Below are 21,025 nucleotides of genomic sequence, written 5' to 3'. Positions count from 1 at the left end.
GTCCTAATGCCCCCTTGATGGTGGGGAATCAAAGAGATTGCTGAATAGATGGGAGGGACAGCTAAAGAAGTTTGGTACAGGTCCCCAAATCCTAAGGACTTTCTACAGGGGTATAATTGAGAGCATCCTGACTGGCTGCATCACTGTCTGGCATGGGAACTGTACTTCCCTCAATCACAGGACTCTGCAGACAGTGGTGCGGACAGCCCAGTGCATCTATAGATGTGAACTGCCCACTATTCAAGACATTTACAAAGACAGGTATGTAAAAAGAGCCTGAAGAATCATTGGGGACCTGAGTCACCCCAACCACAAACTGGTCCAGCTGCTACCATCCAGGAAACGGTACCACAGTATAAAAGCCAGGACCAATAGGCTCTGCGCAGCTTCTTCTACCAGGCCATCAGAACAAGTAATTCATGCTGACACAACTGCATTTCTATGTTATATTGACTGTCCTGTTGTACATACTATTTATTATAAACTACTACAAATTGCACATTGCGCATTTTGGTGGAGACGTAATGTAAAGATTTTTACTCCTCATGTATGTGAAGGGTGTAAGTAATAAAGTCGATTCAATTCAAATCAATGCAAGGGCCCTGGGTACATGGGACTCCTGATAAGTACCTCTAATAGCCAGAAGATGGGAACCCAATGATTCTCTCAGTAGTCCTCGCAATCCTTTATAGGGACTTGAGGTCAGATGCCTTGTAATGCAGCCCGTTTTAGGACACTCTCGATGGTGTTTCAGTAAAAATTGGTTAGAATGTTTGGGGGGAGGGGGGCTGCTCACTTCAATCTCCTCAGGAAGTGGAGATGCTACCGTGGTTTCTTGGTCTAAAAGGTGGTACTGAGGGACCAGGTGAGATTGTTATTGCAGTCTTAGTATCAATGCTAGTAGGTATACTGGTATCCACATTTTTTTTGCTGTTATAGACTAGAGTCAGAGTCATACCATCAGGCAGCATGGAAATAGGTCCTTAGCCCACTGAGTCCATGCCTACTATTAAACTTAGCCCAATGATGGGTCTCAGCCTGAAACATTGACTGTTTACTCGTTTCCATAGATGCTGTCGGGCCTGCTGAGTTCCTCCAACATTTTGTGTGCATTGGTTAAACTTAGCCTGGCTGATCAAATTAGATCTGGTGATGAAGACTCAAAGAACTTCTAAGGACTTCTAAACAGTAAATGTCTATGCTCCACTCATCTGTGAGTCATGTGTTAAGTGAAACATGAAACTGGAGTTCCTGGACTTGACAGCATATACTAGGGAGCAAACTGCTTTACTTTCACTGATTACTCTACAGTGCCTAATGTAAACATTTACTTCACAGCAACTCCCTGCAGTTTTATCTCAATTGTAGTATCTTGTACTGATAAGAACTAAACATGACAGTGCTTCATCCATAATGATTGTTTGTCACTGACAGATGGTCCAAAGGGCAATTAATAACAGCAATACCAGAAATATCCACATGTGTGAATGATATACAAATAATTCTTGCCCAAAGTTTCAATTTGCTTTTCATTTCCCTTGTTACTGGTAATATGTAACCAATTCTAGATGTACTACAGCCACTCCACTTCTAATCTTTTGCCAATATCCTCAGTGATCATGGTCCCTTCTAACTGACTAGCTGAAAACTAGTCTTGAACAAATGAGAATCTCAGTCACACCAAGTGGAGATGCAATTGTGAATAATTCAACTATCACACAGTTTTCCACATCAACCTCACTTCAGAATTAGATCTGAATGCTATACTTACCAATAGCACTTTATTCCACAGATTCTTGTACACACACAAGCCTATTTCTCTATCAGCCCTATGGCTGCCAATTTCATTGAGTCCAACATTATCTGCAAATCAACTTCAAAATTCTATTTTTAATTGATAAATGTTTGCTACCCTCACAACAGCCTTCTAATCTTGTCTTTCTTCTAACTCTAGCCTTTTAATTTACTTCAGCCATTTACTTCCCCCACACTCAGAAATAGTTCTGTCAAATCTAGACTGACTGCCATCTTTCCCTTTTTAAGATCTCCTCAGACTTAAATCTTTTACCAACACTAACCCTCTTTTTATTTCTATCTCATTATTCTTATTCCCTACATGCATTGGGATGCTTTACTAAGTAGTATGAATTAAATTGCCAATCAGGTGTAGCAAAATATAAATAGCTCTGTAAATATCAATGCAAGGAATTCAATAAATGTGGTATAGACAAAATTGCTTTTTGGGAGAACTGTAGCATCTAAACTACACCGAAAAAAAAATCTTTTAAAAGAACTTTTAGTCAGGTCATGTTTCCATGAACAGTGCCAATGTACGAAAACCTCAATCTGAAATAGCAAAAGAAGAAAATTAAAGTCATTTACAAATAACATTACTCACCTTCCCTGCAAAGGACCAGGAATATCTTTTCTAGAAAATCGCTTTTTCTCTCTTTCTTCATCCACCTCCCTAATTTGATCAGTAAAGATGAAGTAGTTCTTAATTTGAAAATTTTACAAACATGCAATGGCTCCCTTATTTTTTTGGTATAATATTAAATTGAACATTCACACATATAAATAAAAGGAAATTTACTGAAACACAATTTAATAGCCAACTGAATAAATTCAATTGCATTAGCATGTGGATCTTACTTCATATATCTTAGTAATTTTTAAAGAAATAGCCCTTATAAAATGTACAACAATGAATCCAAAATATTTTTTGCAGTCCTGATTGAACCACTGATCAAAGAAATAAATTTGATGCTTTCATTTTTCTCCACAATTACTTAATCCAGTATACAATTGCCTCAATGCTGAATATAATGGTTTAAATGATAAACTATTGGGAGAATAAACATTGATAAGAGGAAATGGAGTTTAGACAAACTTGATGACATTATTGAGGTAATTTGTCCAAATGTGGTAAGTGAGGCAAATAAATACAGGACGAGTACTGAATATCTAAGAAACAATCAAGTTTATCAGAAGAAAAATTATATCTTGCAAGTAAATAACAGGGGCGCTGAATAGAACAACAAATGTTTACCTGTTTAAATGTCTTAAGATCAAAGTTACTTATGTGTACATAGTTGGATCTGTGTATGTCAAGGTGTTCTACTGCTTGATTCTCCATGATCTCAAACATTTGGATTTACCACATATTTGACCTTCCACAGGATCTGCAGCACCATTAATTTCAATGGAGACTGAGGAACCACAAGAAAAAGGTAAAAGCAAGCTCCTTTTGCCAAAATGTAAATCACTGTGGCTTTATTTATTGGTAAAAAATTTGATCACAATTAGCTATTTTATTAAAGTGGTAGTTTATATTTTAGTTATTTTATTTTCAATTGATTTCATTTTTTTTAATGTTAGGGGCACAATCATCGAACTGTGATAACCAGCGACCAGAAATATATTTAGGGAATTACAATGCATTATTGGAGATCTCATTACCTTTCATGCTGTACCAAGTTTATTAATTTCATTTTGGGATCAGAATGCCACTGGCAAGGTCAGCACTCATTGTCCTAATTATTCTTGAAGTTCTGGTAGTAAGCTGCCAGTTTGAATAGCTACAATCTTCCAAGTGGAGGTACTCCCACAGTGTTATTTGGTTAGTAAATTTTAGATTTAAACACGACGATGATTACTGTCAGAATGGTGCGCAGCAGGTAGTGATGTACCTGTTGCCCCATCCTTCCTAATGGTAGTAGAAACTGTACATTTGTGAAGTAGTGTTGCAGAGAGTAATTTCCATTTACAAAATGCACTGTAAACAATGCACCTATTGTATGTTGATGGTGGACGAAGTAGTAACTGTTAGTGTGGTTGATGAGTGTCAATCAAGCTGGCAAGCTGCTTTGTTCTGGATACTATCAAACATCTTTTGAATTGTTGGTGCTGTACTCATCCTGGAATGGACAATAATCTACCACATTCCCAATTTATGCTTTATGGATTACTTGGAGTGTCAGAGTATCGTCACTTGCCGCAGGATACTCAGTCTCTGAAGTGGTCTTGCAGTCACATTTATAGAGGGCCCAAGTGAATGTCGGCTCGATGGATACACTAAGGATGTTGATGGCGGGGGACTAAGTGATGGTAATAACATCAAAAGACAAGTGGTTAGCCTCCCTTTTGTTCAGAATGTTCACTATCTAGCACTCATGTGACCCAACTGTTATTTGCCACTCATTAGACCATGCCTGAATGTTGTCCTGTTGCATGTGTGCACGCACTGCTTCACTGCTCAGGAGTTGTGAGTGGAAGTGAATGTGGCACTATTATCAATGAACATTTCTACCTCTGAACTTCATTGATGAGGCAGCTTATGGTAGCTTGGCCAAAGGCATTACTCGGAAGGAACACCACTATTGGAAATGAAATGACTAACCTTCAACAACTACATCCAGTGTACGGAGGTACATCCAGTGAAATTTTTTTTCCTCCCTTTTGACTTCCATTGACTTCAGTTTTAACACAATACCATGTCACCAAGCTCAATTAAGTGCTGCCATGATATCAAGGGTTGTCACCATCACCTCACTTCTGGAGTTCAGTTGCTTCATCTACAGATCAGGGCAATGGCAAGATTTCAAGCCATGGTGCTGGTAAAACCCAAACTAGGCTTTGGAGACTAGTTCATTGTTGAGTAAGTGCTGCTTGATGACATTGTCAATAACATGCATCACTTTGCTGATAATTGAAAGTAGTCTGATAGTACAAATCTAATCTGGTTTTAACTACTGTCATCTATTATTGGCCTTCCACATCTACAGCAGGTAAATTCAGATGAGTTGGAATTAACTTGCAAGTTTGTCCCAACATATTTAAATGTGCCATGTGGTTGTGCAGCATCCTTAGAAGCACAGAAAAGATCATTTTAACTTTAAGTTATCTTTTACTTCCTACGTTTAAGAAAATCTTAAAGCTGGCCCAAACCTTTCAAGAAAAACAAATTATTTACAGTATATCATAAAAGTTCCAAACTAACCTTTGAGTCTCCTCCAGCATCTTCATGGCTTCATTAAGATTTTTGCCCATCTCAGCTAATGTAGGGTCCACCATCTGTCAAGAAAGTGTGTAAATATTTGCCTTTTATTAAATATGCAAAATAGTGGTTCTAAAATAGGTGTAGGTGTGTTGCACTCCCATTGAGAGGGCGTGAGAAATAACTGCCAGCTGCATTAATTTCCTGATCAGAGCTTACTTCCTGATAGTAAAGCATAAGATAGTGGAACATTGAAATGTATGGCAAAAGCCAACTTACATGACCATTGTATAGACAATGGTCAAACAATTGACCTTTGTTTAGTCAACTATTCTGACTAAAACTGGAGGCTGAGTCAAACAAATAATATTTGGACACTGCCACTTCAGTCTTTAAATCAAATGGATTTAAAAATGCATTATGCAGAGAATCATGAATATTACAGCAAGCTACGACAATATGAATGGGATTTCACAAAATTTTCATACTGTGTTCCTGCAGTCAGAAAAAAATATTCCAATACAATTCAAAGCCTGAAGCTTGCAAAATGAATTGTGCTTCAAAAGTGCCTATTTATTGTTATGTCAAAGTACTTATGATGGTGATCAGATAATTTGAGACAAAGCATGAAGACATAAATGATGTATCGAGCACATGAGGTTACAATGACTCAGCTTGGAACCTTTTATCTTCTTGGATGAGTTGTGCCAGCGTGCTAAATAATCCAAATAACGTAGATGTTAATGCAATATTATTGTGGCTTATCAACTCCCTAAAATACCGCAATTTTCTGCCAAATAGCCTGTAATAGCCATTAGCAGTCCTTCATAAGTAGAAAAATAAATAGTGTAACTTGAATGACAGTAAATTTCACTAAATACATGGTACCATTTAATTTCTCATTTGCTTGACATATTCAGGTCAGCATCCTACGGCTCCTTATTTAAGTGTTTATCTTAAAAAGATGAATGGAGTTAAACACCATGTGGTATTGAAATGAAATTACAGCGACCACCTCAAGGATGCTGCACTAGTCCAATGTTACATCAGACAGTTATAACACCACTTGTGATCCTGCAAAACAGAAATCAGCTTGGAATGAAAAGAGCGCAACTGGTAATAACTACTTCATAGTTAGTCCAATTTCTGAAACCTCTTTCTCCTTTCTTGATCTCTGTCTCCAACTCTAGAGACAAACTGTCCACCAACATCTTTTATAAATCTACCGATTCCCACAGCTATGTTGTCTTTACCTCTTCCCACCGTCTCCTGTAAAAATGCTATTCCCTTTTCTCAGTTCTTTCACCTCTGTTACATCTGTTCCTAGGATGAGGCTTCCCTTTCCAGGACATCAGAGATGTCCTCATTTTTCAAAGAATGGGGTTTCCCTTCCTCCACAACTGAGGCTGTCTTCACCTGCATCCCCTCCCTTTCCTGGACACTCATGCTCACCCCTTCTTCCCACCACCTTAACAGGGATAGAGTTCCTCGTCCTCACCTACCATCCCACGAGCTTCCGCATCCAACATATCTATCGCTACGTCTTCCGCCATCTTTAACGGGATCCTACCCCTAAACACATCTTTACCTCCACACCCCTCCCCACTCTTCACTTTCTACAGGGTTTACTCCCGCTGATTCACTTGTCCATCCATTCACCTCCATAAATCTTCCCTCTGGCACATATTCCTGCAAGTGACAGAAACGATGTACATGCTCATTCATTTCCACCTTTATCTCCATTCAGGGCCCCAAACAGTCCTTCTAGGGGAGGCAACACTTCACCTGTGAATCTGATGGGCTCATCTATTGTATCCAGTGCTCTCAATGTGGCCTCCTGTACTTTAGTGAGACTTGATCTGAAATGGGGGACCGCTTTGTCAAGCACCTCTGCTCCATCCACCAAAAGCAGAATTTCCCTGTGGCCAACTATTTTAATTCCTATCCCCATTTCTGTTCCCATTCCAACAAATTGGTCTACGGTATCCTCTTTTGCCACAATTAGGACACTTTCAGGCTGGAGGAGCAACACTTCATATTCCCACAGAGATGAAAGAAAAAGGATCCAGTGCTTTCCCAGTGTATATTAGATTAGATTATGAGGACACTCAGTCCTCGTTTATTGTCATTTAGAAATGCATGCATTAAATGACAATAAATCCTTCATCGAGGATGACATCCAGACATGTCTATTCCAGTGGTATATATACCTCCATTGTTCGTTCATCCTCCTGATTGGCTAGTCCTCATCCAATCAGATTTCTGCTGTCCCACTTTGTTTACAATTGAGTACATTTGGGTTACCTGGAGAAATTGGCACATAGCAGAACATTGCATTCACAATAGCCATAGGATTAACTTCGAAGGCACAAAACTACTGTGCTGCGCCAATAGCCTGGTGAAGGAAGCCATTGAAATAAAATTAAAGAATTTTTTTAAAAACAAAGATGAGGCTCTCGCTCTAAGAACTGGAATTTGATTGTAAACAAGGTGGGTCAGCAGGAACCTGATTGGTTAATCCTCATCCAATCAGGAGGAACAGATGATGGGCGTACATATACCATTGGACTAGGCATCATTCCTAATGAAGATGGCAGAGTTTGACATCGAAACTCCAGTTAAAATTGATACCTGTACCCAGCTGGAAGCCTGAGAAGAGTGAATTCAACTTCATATTTCCATCTAGGTCACCTCCAACCTGATGGCGTAAGCATTGATTTCTCCTTCTAGTAATTTCCCCCCTCCCCTCTTGTTTTATTCCCCATACTGGCCTCTTGCCGCTTTTCCTCACATGCCTACCAGTACCACCTCCCTCTGGTGCCCCTCCTTCTTCCCTGGCCCTTCACCATTTCCACCCACCTGACTTTACCCATCACCTTACAGCTAGTCCTCCTTCCCCTCATCCACCTTTTCATTCTGGGATCTTTCTCCTTCCTTTCCAGACCTGCAGACGAGTCTCAGCCCATAACATAGACGGTTTATTCATTTCTATAGATGCTGCCTGATCTGCCAGTTCCTCCAGCATTTTGTGCGTTGCCCTTAATTGCCAACACTGTTAGTAAATATCTTAAGTTTTCAAGCACCATAGTTTCATAGAATATTTACAATGTTTCAGTGGGATATGATTAATACTTACAGTTAGCATCATTATAAAAAAGGTTTAAATTATCATTTAATTTTATTAATGTTTGCATACAACCCACCTTCCTCGCTATGCTTTACATGCAAATATGAAGTGATAGTTGCCACTACATGGGTTCTACTTGTCTAAAATTTCTCATCCTAAATCTCTACTAACAATGTTTTGAGATCATGAATAATCTTTTGTACAGCAACCAAAGCTTAATATGCACTTAAAGTTAAAAACTTTGAAAACAATGTTTTTTAAAAAAAATTTCTTAGTTCAAATAGAATGCTCACTACTGAATATCCTCCACGTAAGTATTCTAAATTTTCTATGAATTAAACAATAGTCTCTCAGTATTTCCCTGCGGGACTGAAAATGGTGAAGAGATAAACGATTAACATAGATTTTAACTTTGCAGTTTCCCCATTATTAAATACATAAAATTTCCTTTAAAATGTTCTATACCGGCTATCAGAGCTAAACATGAGCTGAGAAGTGCGAAATGTATGCATTGTTCACTGTTGTGGACAGATGAAAGATGTGAACAATGACAGTGACTAAACAACCAGTAAAGCAACCTACAAGTGCTCTTCATTAGAATTTCATCTTAAGCAAACTGGAGTCTTAAAGTTACAAGTTTAAATATTGTAATGTGAAGGAAAAGACCAAAAAGGTTATTCTTTGTGACTTTAAATCTTTTTATTTAAATCATTGGCAGCACTCAATTACCTACTGGACATATTTATCCACTGTGAACTTCAGTTATGTCACATACAGCAAAGATTCAATTTTTAAAAATATTTTAATCTTTTTAAAAACATTTAATTTAAAACTGTACAGTACATCCACCAATTTATTGTGTTAAAGGTTGCATAATCAGAGACAAGAAAATTGTTGTAGAAAGTACACTTATTTAGTCTGTTTCACAGGTTTTAACATTTTATAAAGAGCTGCTGATTAAACATGAATATAAAATCAACCCAACTCTTCAGAAATTTACATGATTGTTAATTTTAGGCAGATAAAAACTTGAAATACTGCACCCAGTTTCTCAAAATTAAAACAATTGTGTAATTTGTAATGACCTTTCTTTCAATACCTTTTAAAACATCTCTTATGTGTACCCATCCACATAGAAAAACAGCCAACATTAGTGCAGACAGAAAGGAATAAGCATTCTGCAATGTGATGTCTTCTGATTTATTACTGTAAATCATCTTCATTGTTTCAAAACTTTTTACACAATCATGTCAGTACCAGAAGTTCAATAGTGAATTTCAAAGCAATTCTTTAGTTCATTTTGCCCTCAGCCATTAACACTTTCATAACTACAAAGCTTGCATTGGAAAATTCAAGATTGTTTAATGCCATTTCCAGCACACAAGTGTAAAGAAGAATGAAGTAATTGTTACTCTGGATCCAAAGAAATAGCACAATAAGATAAACAACACAATAATTAAAAAAAACAATAAATGTAAGTACATAAGACAGCTTATATACATAAAATGACCCTAGGCACAGGGAAGTCTGGACACAAGATGACTCCGACAGGGAATAATAAAGTAGTGGTGGTGGGAAGGGTGGGTTAGTGGTTAGTGGCTGGAGGTGTTGATCAACTTTACTAGTTGGGGAAAGTAACTGTTTTTGAATCTGGTGGTCCTGATTTGGATGCTATGGAGCCTCTTTCCTGATGGGAGTGGGACAATCAATGAGCAGGGTTGGTGGTATCATTCATGATGCTACTGGCTCTTTTCTAGTACCTTTTTGGAAACATGTCCTTGATGGTGGGTAGGCTAGTGCCAGTGATGCATTGGGCAGTTTTGACTACCCATCATAGAACCTTCCTGTCTGCAGCAGTGCAGTTTCCATACCCTGCAGTGATGCAGCATGTTAAGATGCTTTCTATTGAGCATCTATAGGGGACATGAGTATAGCTGTGTATGGCCCAGTTCTCTTCAGCCTCCTCAGAAATTAGAGGTGTTGGTGAGCTTCCCAGATTGTGTAAGTGAGATGTACTCCCAGGCATTTGAAACTGTTTGCAGATTCCACAGCTGTGCCACCGAGGTAAGGAAGGGTATAAGTGGTGCGAGCTCTCAAAAGTCGATAACCAAGGCCTTTGTCTTATTGACATTGAGGAAGAAGTTATTTGCTTGGCAGATCTCAAGTTCTTCCATCTCCTCTCCGAAGGCCATTTCATCATTGTTGGTAACCGCAAACATAGGATAATGGCAGCCATATTTACAAAGTCCAGATAATTTTCAAAACTGCTGGGTGGGGGGGGGGGGGGGAATACCATTTCTCTAACATAACTCAAATGAACACATAGAGAAATCTTTATGCCAAAAATGCAACGTTGCAATGACACAAGACGTATTGAACTTACTAACTTCACAATTTCATTTCACTACGTCAAAGAAAAATAACCTTCAAATTCAGTGACCATTGTAGAAGGATACAAGCTGCACTCCTTTTTTAAAATGACTGGCTCCTGGAACATATGTGAAATGTTAGTATTGCTTCTAATCTCTTGTTCTGCAGAATATTAAAAGTAGAGTTGCATAAAAGTTTCTGGATAGGGAAGCAGGATGCCTTAGCACAAAATTTAGTAAACAATAAATCCAGTTTGGCAATTTGCCGTGGAGAGAACTGGATTCATTGTTAAAAGATTACCACAAATACCAGGATAGCTTATCTATATAACTGTATAGTTAAAGTAGCAAGTTTGGCTTTTACTGCTTTGTAGCAACAAATTCCATGTTTTAGCATTTATGACGTGTAATTAATATTAAGCCAAGCTATAAATAACTTAAATGAAAAGCAAATAAAAAATATAGATATTGGAAACTTAAATAAAAGTTCTGGAAATACTCAAGCCAGACAATAAAGTTGAAATAAAGGTAAAGTTCTTCAAAACAGGGAAAAATTAGGAAAAAAATTGTATCTTTAGTTGTCAGCAATGGTGCAAGGCAGAGGGACACGCAATGCTTACAACAGGGCAGAGACAAGAGGCTTATACAAATAGTGGTGAAGACTGCAAGAAAATGTGAAAGCTTGTTAACTGCAGCAGGTCTGTGGGGGGGGGTAGATGAATGAGAAGAGGAATGAGAGAAGAAAAGAATGGCATTGGAACAGTGAAATACAAGTGCTGTTGCTTGAAAAATTCAGTAGGACAGGAATTTTCTATGGAAAGAGGATACAGAGTAGGTTTTGCAAACCTATAATTGCATGGGATGAAAGTGACACAAGAAGATTGATTGCTAGTGCAGATAAAGGAGTAAATCAAGAAATCGCAGAGGGAACAAGCTCTTTGAAGTGCTGAAAGTAGAGGGGGAAGGGAAGAAAAGGGGATGTCTGATGGTGGTATCATATTAAATTTGGTGGAAGTAATACAGGATGATCATTTAACTGGAGAGGGGTCAGTTCTTGAACCAACCCACACAACCCTAATACTACAGCAATACTATGACCATTTTGCACACCAATGGACTTTGTGTTCAAACTGTATTCTTTCTTGCATACCTTTGTATAATAATCATTAATTTGTTTTTCTTGTGAATGTTGTGTACTTAATATTATGCACCTGTGATGCTGCTGCAAGTTTTAATTGCACCCATTCTTGTCCAAATTACAATAAACTTGACTTTGATTCCTACTGTTAAGATCAAAAGTAAGAGAGGAGGAACTCTGGTGGGTAAGGGCAGGAATGCAGAAAAAGGAACAGACAGCTTGTTAACTGTGGTGGTGGTGGAGTGGAAGGAAATAGGGAGGCTGGTGTGCAAATACTGCAGCCATTCAGTGCTGAGCTGTGGTGCTCAGAGCTGCACCATAACTGACATAGTGACTGTGGATCCTTATTGGTAACCAGTCACTCAACACTCAATATTTTAGGAACAGCTTCTTCCTCTCTGTCTCAAATTTCTGAATGATCAATGAATTCATGAACACTGCACTAGAATTTTGCTCTCTTTTTGCGCAACTTATTTTTTAATAAATATTTTAGTGTAATTTATATGTACTGCTATTGCGAAACAAATTTCACAATATTTGTCAATGAAAATAAACCTGATCCTGGTTCTTATCTGTTGATATTGGTGCCTGGATCCTATGGGATCTCCAAACACATGTTGTGAGATTTACCAATCACCAGTAATGGCCCATCATGGTGCAGCACTAAACTATGAGCCATTGCACTGTTCACCCACCCACACTTCTCCACATTGAGCTTTCGGTAATTCACTGATCCATGAATGCCAGCAAAATGCAGGGAGTCATGTCAGGCTCCAGACACAACAGCAGCCTGGCGGGGATTCACAATGGATTCCTGGTCCTCAGTTTCCCAGCATGGCAGGAGTTCACACTTATTTCTCTGTATAGGAGCAGGGAGGGCAGCAGTTCATACCAGCCCCTAGCAAAAGTGAGGTCAGTGATACCAATTCAATAATGGCCCCCATTAGTGCTCTTGTTCACGGGAACACATATTCTGAAGACTATTCAAAGTTCAGTCATCAATGTACCGGTAAAGAGGTAAAGAAAGGGATCCAAGTAGGACTGAGACAAAGGCTCTTCCGCATATCCTGGAGACTAAACAAGGTGATGAAGGACAGAGTCAAGGTAGGAAGAAATAAGAAAGAATAGACAGAAGTAGTTCTGCTGGGATGGCCCTACTTGTGAATCTTGAGAAGGAGGAGAGGGCTACTCTCTATGGTTTGGGAACTATGGAGACTGTGGAGAGAAACAAAGTCAGTGATTGTATAGGAAATAATGGTCAAAGTAGAAGGAGGTATCAAGGAACTACTATTCAGGCTCTGAGTTAGAGGGTGCTTCACCAAACAACACTGCAGTTGTCAGCAGGTCTGAGAACTGAAACTGACTACTCTATTTTCCCCTCTACAAATACTCTCTGATCTGCTAAGATACCTCAGACATAAACAATTACTGTAGATTTCCAGCAACCAGTGCTCTGTATTTCAATTCCAACATCTCTACCACTGTTTCCACAAAACACTCCCACTGCATTCCAAACATTTTCCAGGCAGATCCAGCCTATCACAGACATTACCCTTGTTCTCTCTCCTGTGGAGACCACAGTCTGTGTAGATTGGAAATAACATCCCTTCCTTGCTGTTAATCCACATCAGTACACCTCTAGGATGTGTGTTTAACCCACTGCTCTACTCTCTACATCCACAAGTGTTGGTGATAAGGTGGTGGTTCAGGAGTGAGATAGATCAGCTGGTTGAGTGGTGTCACAACAACAATCTTACACTCATCACCAAGGAATTGACTGTGGAGTGCAGGAAGGGGAAGTTGAGGGAACAAACACCAGTCCTTATCAAGGGATCAGCAGTGGAAAAGATAAGCTGTTTCAAGTTCCTGGGTGTCGACATCTCTGAAGATCTATCCTGAGCCCAACATACTGATGCAATACACACACAACAGCAGCTAAATTTCATTAGGAGTTTGAGGAGACTTGGTATGTCACCAAAGACTCTCACAGATGTCTACAGATGTACCGTGGAAAGCATCCTAACTGGCTGCGTTGCTGTCTGATATGGAGGGGCCACTTCACAGGATTGGAAAAGGCTGCAGGAAGTTATAAACTCATCCAGCTCCATCAGGGGCACTGGCCTCCCCAGCAGAGGATACCTTCAAAAGGTGATGCCTCAAGAAGGTGGCATCCATTATTAAGGACCCCCATCACCTAGGACATGCCCTCTTCTCATTACTACCATCAGGGAGCCTGAAGACACACACTCAATGTTTCAGGAACAGCTTCTTCCCCTCCATCAGATCGCTGAATGGACAATGAACCCATGAACACCTCACTATTTCCCCCTCTTTTTACACTACTTATTTAATATATATACTTACTATAATTTATAGATTTTTAAAATTATGTATTGCAATGTACTGCTGTCTAAAAACAACAAATTTCATGACACACACCAGCAATAAGATACTCGATTCTGATACCTCTCGGCAGCTAAAAAGATTTACTTTCTAATTTTTCCCAAGTAATGAAAAGTCATCATCCTGAAACTTTAATTCCATTTCTCCCTCTGCAGTTCCAGCCTTAGCTGTTAATATCCACAACACTTTGTTATAATTTAAGTTTTTTTGTCAAGATCATTTATTCTTTTCTAGATGTCCTCTTCTTAATATCTCAAAAAATTAATTTCTCTCCAAAAAGATTTGTGCTCCTTAAATGTGTCCACCACACAAGATAAGCAATAACAAGGTTATACTTACCAATTAGCTACATAATTTTAAAATCCTTACGGACAGAAAATAACCCAAATAATTATTTCTTTTATCAACTGAGCATGCAAAATCAGATAGCTCGTGGACATATACAGTGTCTGCGCGTGACAGCTTCTCTCTCCTTTTTGCCCACTGCTCCTGGAGGAAGGTGCTTGCATATGAACTGTTTCTCTCTCCCTCCTGCTCCATGCTTAGGTCTCGGGCAAGGTTGATTCAACGTGATATGTGGATTGGACTCTGTGGTTCAAGTTGTGATGTGTTTCTGGTTGCTCCTTTTTTGTTGCTATTTTATGCAATTTTGATCAAGGTGGACCTCAAATAATGAACAACACAGTGCTAGGTTGAACTGAGCTGTACTGAATATGTCTGGACTCTTTCGATGACTTTGTGCGTCAGTGGTTTATGTTCTGTGCTTTTCATTTGCTTTTTTTGCCGTTTGCGCTATTAGTTTTTTTGCGTGTTGGGGGTTTGACGTTTTTCTTTGTACGGGTTCCATGGTTTTCCTTGTTTTAGATTATGAGGACACTCAGTCCTCGATTATTGTCATTTAGAAATGCATGCATTAAAAATGATACAACGTTTCATTCCGTGGCTGTCTGTGGGAAGATGAATCTCAGGATTGTATCCTGCATGCATACTTTGATAATAAATGTACTTTGAATCTTGAAGAGTTAATATAAACTACTGAAACAAATACCAAACTTCTATAAGATTCATTAAAATAAGCAGTACAAGAGCACCACTCTCCCACTGACCACCCTCTCCGCACCCTGCTGCTCAGAAAGTCAGCTCACACATTGGAGATTTGAGAACTTTAAAGAGTATAAACCAGATGTAACAAGTTCTCTAGATCTTTTTTCACTACTATCCATCGGATACAACAAAATTACATAAATATGATTTAATGCAACAAGGTGCTCTAATTCTATGCATGCTTAAAAAGTTTCAAAAAGTAAAGACATAATTATGTAAATAAATGTTTTCATTCCTAAATTCTGCTTACAGACAATCCTGAACTAATTCTCTAATTACTGAATGAATAACCAGTCACCAATACAAAACTCCGAATAGTATTGCTCTCCAGTCCAATCCAGAACTCATTTTTTTAAATACAAGGTCTATTATTCATAGATGCTTAGCATACCACATAGTAGGAGCCTCCTACTATGATAATGAATGTATTCCATTCAACTTGAATAAAAGTGATGTAACGTCCTACACAATCTAATGTCTTTATCAGTCACACCAAAATGGTAATGGTGTTTCTCCATTTCAAACAGAGCAAAACCAAAATATTTCGGCGTGCCACACTTTATAGTTCGACAGTTTATAATTATAGTAAAAGTACAGAATATCCCTTGAAGTTTACCAGTCCCGTATCTTAATACTGCCTTTACACAATTCAGTGTACGTGCATAGGAGTTAATTATAAAACATGCTCAGTTTTGACCAAAACACTAAGTCTACAACATAGCAAATTTTTAAGGTTAAGTTTTTTTTTATAAATTCGATCTCTGCAGCGTTTGTAGTTTTATTCCAGAAATCCACAAAGTTCGTGACTTTGGACAACGGGGATGCGAAGAACTTCAAGCCCATCGCAGCAGGAAGTTTCTTTAACCATCAGATCTCGCCGAACTCCTCCTAGGCCCTAGAGTTCGCCACCCGGAAATAAAGGTCTGGAAAATTAAATGGCATCCCAAAGCACAGGCTGCTATTTAATGCTTTATAAAGAAGCGAGGTGAAAACCGAGTAATTCCAAGAGCCGAGGCACTGATGGGATGCGTTCGTCCTCTGGCCTTGAACCACTGACACCAGGGCCCTTCATCCCTGTTTACCTCCGCAACGCCTCCCTCCTACCTCAAACCCTCCGTACCTTCTCCAAGGAACGGTCCATGATGATTTTCTTCTCTGTTGGGCGGAGAGATTTCTTTTGAATATCAGTGGGCGGATTGCCCCGGGCTGACGGCCTGTTGACCAGCGTTCGCCGCTACTCCCACGGCCAGAAGCCAGCTCCAGTCTCCGCCATCAGCTCCGTTTCCACGCTGGCAGCTGACGTTACCAGGCGCCCGTCCCTCCCGGGGGGGGGGCGGTGGGAGGGCAGCTGCGCGCGCATCCCAGAATTCCCCCCCCCCCACCCGTCAATCACCGACTCTGCTCCGGAGTTCGATACCCTGTTCCTGGAATTCTTCCCTCGAACGAGTTACCCTTTTGCTGGTCGCCTTTTACTCTGCTAACCCATAACTGCTTTTGTTGTACCATTAAATCACTACGCCTCTAAAAAGGAAAGGTTGCCCTTACTGGAATGTATCATAATCCCAGCAGGTGAATAGGTATGGATGCCGGAAATCTGAAATAAAAACAGGAAACTCAAAGGAAGGACAAACATGCCGAAGTGTCTTCGACCTAAAGTTTAAACTATTTCCTCTTCCATTAATGCTCCCTGACTGTTGAAAGTTTCCAGGTTCTACCAGTCTGTTGTCACCAACACAGAGGCTGTGTCCAAGAAGGGCCAGAGTCCCCTTTAATTCCTGAGGAGACTGAGGTCCTTTGGAGTATGCAGGCCTCTCCCTCACATGTTCTACCAGTCTGTTGTCACCAGTACAATCTTCTACGCGGTGGTGTGCTGCAGCAATGACATCGACATGGGAGATGCCAACAGGATCAATAAACTGATAAGAAAGGCTGACTCTGTTAAAGGAGTCAAACTGGACACACTGCAGGCTGTGGTAGAACAAAGGACCCTCCGGAAAATGCTGGCAATTCTGGACAATGTTTCTCACCCTCTGCATGTTACCTTGGCTGAACATAGGAGCACTTTTAGTAATAGACTATATGAGGCCATTCTTACCCTCAGCCATTAGGATCTATAATGAGTCAACCTACAGCTGGGGAAGAGATGACCACCTCCTGTTAGGTTGTTTAAGTAACTTAATTTTTATTCTTTCTTGCTTCTCTTCTAAAATTTATATATTTGTATATCTGTGCAATTGTCATGCTTCTGTGACACTGTAATTTCCTTTGGAATCAATACAGTATGTATCTTTTAATTTAGAATTAAGTGAGTTTTTCTCCTGCCACTTGACCTGTTGAGTATTTTACCTTTTAATATTTAGTTGAAATGTTTTATCCATTGTTCAGGTATGAAGTTTGCTTGCTTATCAAAGGCTTTAATAGTAATATAGATAAATAAACAACCCTGGTCTTATTTCAGGATGTACATTGATGATATTAGCATTCATTAAACATTAACAACACTCAGCATACAGTAATACAGTTAAAGCATTGTTATATCTTTATTACAGGTTAAAGTACAGAAAGTTAGGTTGGGCCAGAATGCAATTGGTTACCTTTAGCAAATTATGGACAAGAATAGTGTTTGCAATGGCTGTTTAACAGCAAGCTTTATATGGTTTATAATTATATTTGCCCATATTTCTTATACACTAACATTTATTGTGTACAGTTTTGGTCACCCTGGTGCAGGATGAGCACCATCAAGCTGGACAGGGTGCAGAACAGACTTACAAGGGTGCTTACAGAGGGAGGTTATGGTAAGGAGATAAGTTGAGAGAGGGAATTAGGAATGGGGGAATGGTGAAGGGGGGGCAATTACTGGAAGTTCGAGAAGTCAACATCCATGCCATCAGGTTGGAGGCTACCTAGACGGAATATAAGGTGCTACTCCTGCAACCTGACTGCTGCCTCATCGTGACTGTAGAGGAGGCCATGGATGAACATGTCAGAATAGGAATGAGAAGAAGAATTGAGATGGTGGCCGCTGGGAGATTCCGCTCTTTCTGGTAGACGGAGTGCAGGTGCTCAGTGAAGCAGTTTCCCAATCAATGTTGGGACTAGCAAAGAGGATTCTATGGTCAGTGCGGGCCATTAAAGCCAAAGAGCCTATTTCCATTGTATATGACTCAACAAGCATGCAGAATTCTAAAATGTATATTGTTAGTTTAATCAAGGTCCTTACTGCACAAAATAAGGTCAGAGCATCAAAGGATATGGTGAGAAGGCAGGTGTATGGGGTTGAGTGGAATCTGGGATCAGCCATGATGGAATGGAGGAGCAGACTCAATGGGCTGAATGGCCTGATTCTGCTCCTATGTCTTATGGGCTAAAACATGAGAAATGTTGTGAAAGGTTTCACTTATCTACATATCCAAAACTGGTTTACATGTCAATTTTTTTTGTATTCTCTTTAATAATCTTAACAACATGGTGTTGATCCTGGAGACTCTGCAGATATTGTTCAGTAGGAGATTCTGTAATTTTTGAAGTCTTGCTGAGTCATTTCCCAATTCTATTCAGTCATGTTCTGTATTAACTATTCAATAATAGCAGCACCCACTTTAAGGATATACCTAATTTTGGATCTTCTTCGATATCCTGCACTGAGATCAAACTGCTTATATGAAACTTTCTGAATCGCTCATCTACACTTAACACAAATTGTAATAGTTTTATTTTTCCATCATCCCATTTTCTCAACTCTGACCTATCAAGCAGCATCAGCACACGCACCTTGTGTAATTTGAACCAACAAGTATGAGTTGGGATATTTGGTTGTTTCAATAGCCTCCTTCAACTTCCCTTCCAGATTTAGCTGAACAAAGCATGTCATGAAACTTCTCTGGCATCAGCACTAGGCTATCACGTTGCAGTGTTCAATTTTAAGCAGTGGCTCTGAAGGAAATTTGAGTTGATGATTCATTGTTATGCATGATATGCCTTACTTTATTTCCTCCTTTCATTGTACATATAAAATATTGACATCTAAAACATTGACAAGCTTCTATCGATGTGTGGTGGAGAGTACACTGACTGGTTGCATCGTGGCCTGGTATGGAAACACCAATGCCCCTGAACGGAAAATCCTACAAAAAGTATTGGGTTTGGCCTAGTCCATCACGGGTAAGGCCGTCCCCACCATTGAACACATCTGCACAGAGCGCTGTTGAAGGAAAACTGCATCAAGGACCCCCACCACCCAGGCCATGCTCTCTTCTCATCTCTGCTATCAGGAAGAAAGTACAGGATGCTCAGGACCCACACTACCAGGTTCAGGGACAGTTATTACCCCTCAACCATCAGGCTGTTAAACCAGGAGGGATAATCTCACTCAACTTCACCCGCCCCATCACTGAACTGTTCCCACGACTTATGGACTCACTTTCGTCTCATGTTCCTGATATTTATTGCTTATTTATTTATTTTCTCTCTTTTATATTTGCATAGTTTGTTGTATTTTGCACATTGGTTGCTTATTTATCCTGTTGGTTGTGGTGTTTCATTGATTCTATCGTGTTTCTTGAATTTACTGTGTGTGCCCCCAAGAAAATGTATCTCAGGGTTTTATATGGTGACGTATACTTTGATAATAAATTTACTTTGAACTTTGGAGGAATTCTGGAGGTCAAGCAGCAGAATGAAGGGCCTTGACCCAAAATGTCAATTGTTGGTTTCCCTCCACAGATACTGCCTGAACTCTGAGTTCCCCCAGTGGCTCATTTTTTGCTCCAGATTCCAGCATCTGCAGTCTCTTGTGTCTTTGATGCCTTTGCAGCCTAGCTGTTCCATATCCATGTAAATATAACTCAGATGCTCCTAGTTCCTCCCTTATCCTTTGGAGTTCTGTGGGTGCAAATGTTCTGGCTACATTCAAAGAAGCCCTGACCGTTGTGAACGGTGTAGCACTGATATTATCGAAGCCTGTATTCAGAATCAGAATCAGGTTTAATATCATTGGCATATGTCGTGAATTGCAATAGATAATTGTTTTAAATCTATAAATACTGGAAGAGATATATATATATAATTAAATTAAGTTAGTACAAAAAGAAATTTTAAAAATAATGAGGTAGTGAGTTCATTGCTCATTCATAAATCTGATGGAGAATCTGTTCCTGAAATGTTGAGTGTGTCTTCAGGCGCGTGTACTTCCTCCCTGGTGATAGCACGAGAAGAGGGCATGTCCTGAGTGATGGGTTCCTTAATAATTGATGCCACCTTCTTGAGGCATTGCTTTTTGAAGGTGTCCTTGATGCCGGGGAGGGTAATGCCGCTGAAGGAGATGGCTGAGTTTACAAGTTTCTGCAGCTTTTTCTGATCTTCCCGAGTGGCCCCTCCATATTAGATGGTGATCACTTAGAATGCTCTCCATGGTGCAACTGTAGAAACTTGCTGGAGTCTTCCCATGTAATTGTATTAGAACTGATTCTGCCAGCATTAAGTGAGTTCTGAGTATGGTTTTGGATAGCCATCAGACCAAATTATTAAAGCGATTCCGCTCAGCGACAACTCTGTTCAAAGACAAATAGATGAAATGTCTGAGAACATGGAAGACACATTGTGCATCATATTTAGGGCAACAGAATTTGTTCTCCAGTTGGATGAGTCAATTAATCTTTGCTTCTTGGTTATATTTGCTTCATAAAAGATGAAAGCATGGCTCAGAATTTGTTACTTTCAAGGGGACGAGAAAAAGACATGAGTCAATATTTTGGACTCTTGAGTAATTTTTCAAAAAGGACATTCTGCTCACCAAGTTTCTGACTTGTACACAGATGGGGTACATCAATGACAGGATGCCACCAAATGGTTATTACTTACTTGAAAAAAAGGCTGTATGCAACATA

At 39.5% G+C, this 21,025-nt stretch overlaps 1 protein-coding gene across 3 annotated transcripts in view; it reads right to left on the bottom strand.

Annotated features, from left to right (window-relative positions):
• The window catches only part of pdxdc1 (pyridoxal-dependent decarboxylase domain containing 1), a 74,026-nt gene extending 57,556 nt beyond the window's left edge, over positions 1-16,470 (bottom strand). For 2 of the 3 annotated variants that reach the window (XM_072268829.1, XM_072268831.1), the window contains exons 1-3: positions 16,258-16,469; positions 5,000-5,073; positions 2,399-2,467 (exon numbers count right to left, since the gene is read on the bottom strand). In XM_072268829.1, coding sequence (XP_072124930.1) covers positions 2,399-2,467; positions 5,000-5,073; positions 16,258-16,278 — 164 coding nt within the window. In that variant the 5' untranslated portion in view covers positions 16,279-16,469. Of the gene's footprint in view, positions 1-2,398; positions 2,468-4,999; positions 5,074-16,257 lie in introns of all 3 variants that reach the window. The other variant, XM_072268832.1, reaches the window with a different exon arrangement.
• Between the last annotated feature and the right edge of the window lie 4,555 nt (positions 16,471-21,025).

Source organism: Mobula birostris, chromosome 9 (genome assembly GCF_030028105.1).
Source record: "Mobula birostris isolate sMobBir1 chromosome 9, sMobBir1.hap1, whole genome shotgun sequence".
Lineage (NCBI taxonomy): Eukaryota > Metazoa > Chordata > Chondrichthyes > Myliobatiformes > Myliobatidae > Mobula > Mobula birostris.
The sequence above is the reverse complement of the archived record's forward strand: the minus strand, read 5'-3'. Positions and strand labels throughout refer to the sequence as shown.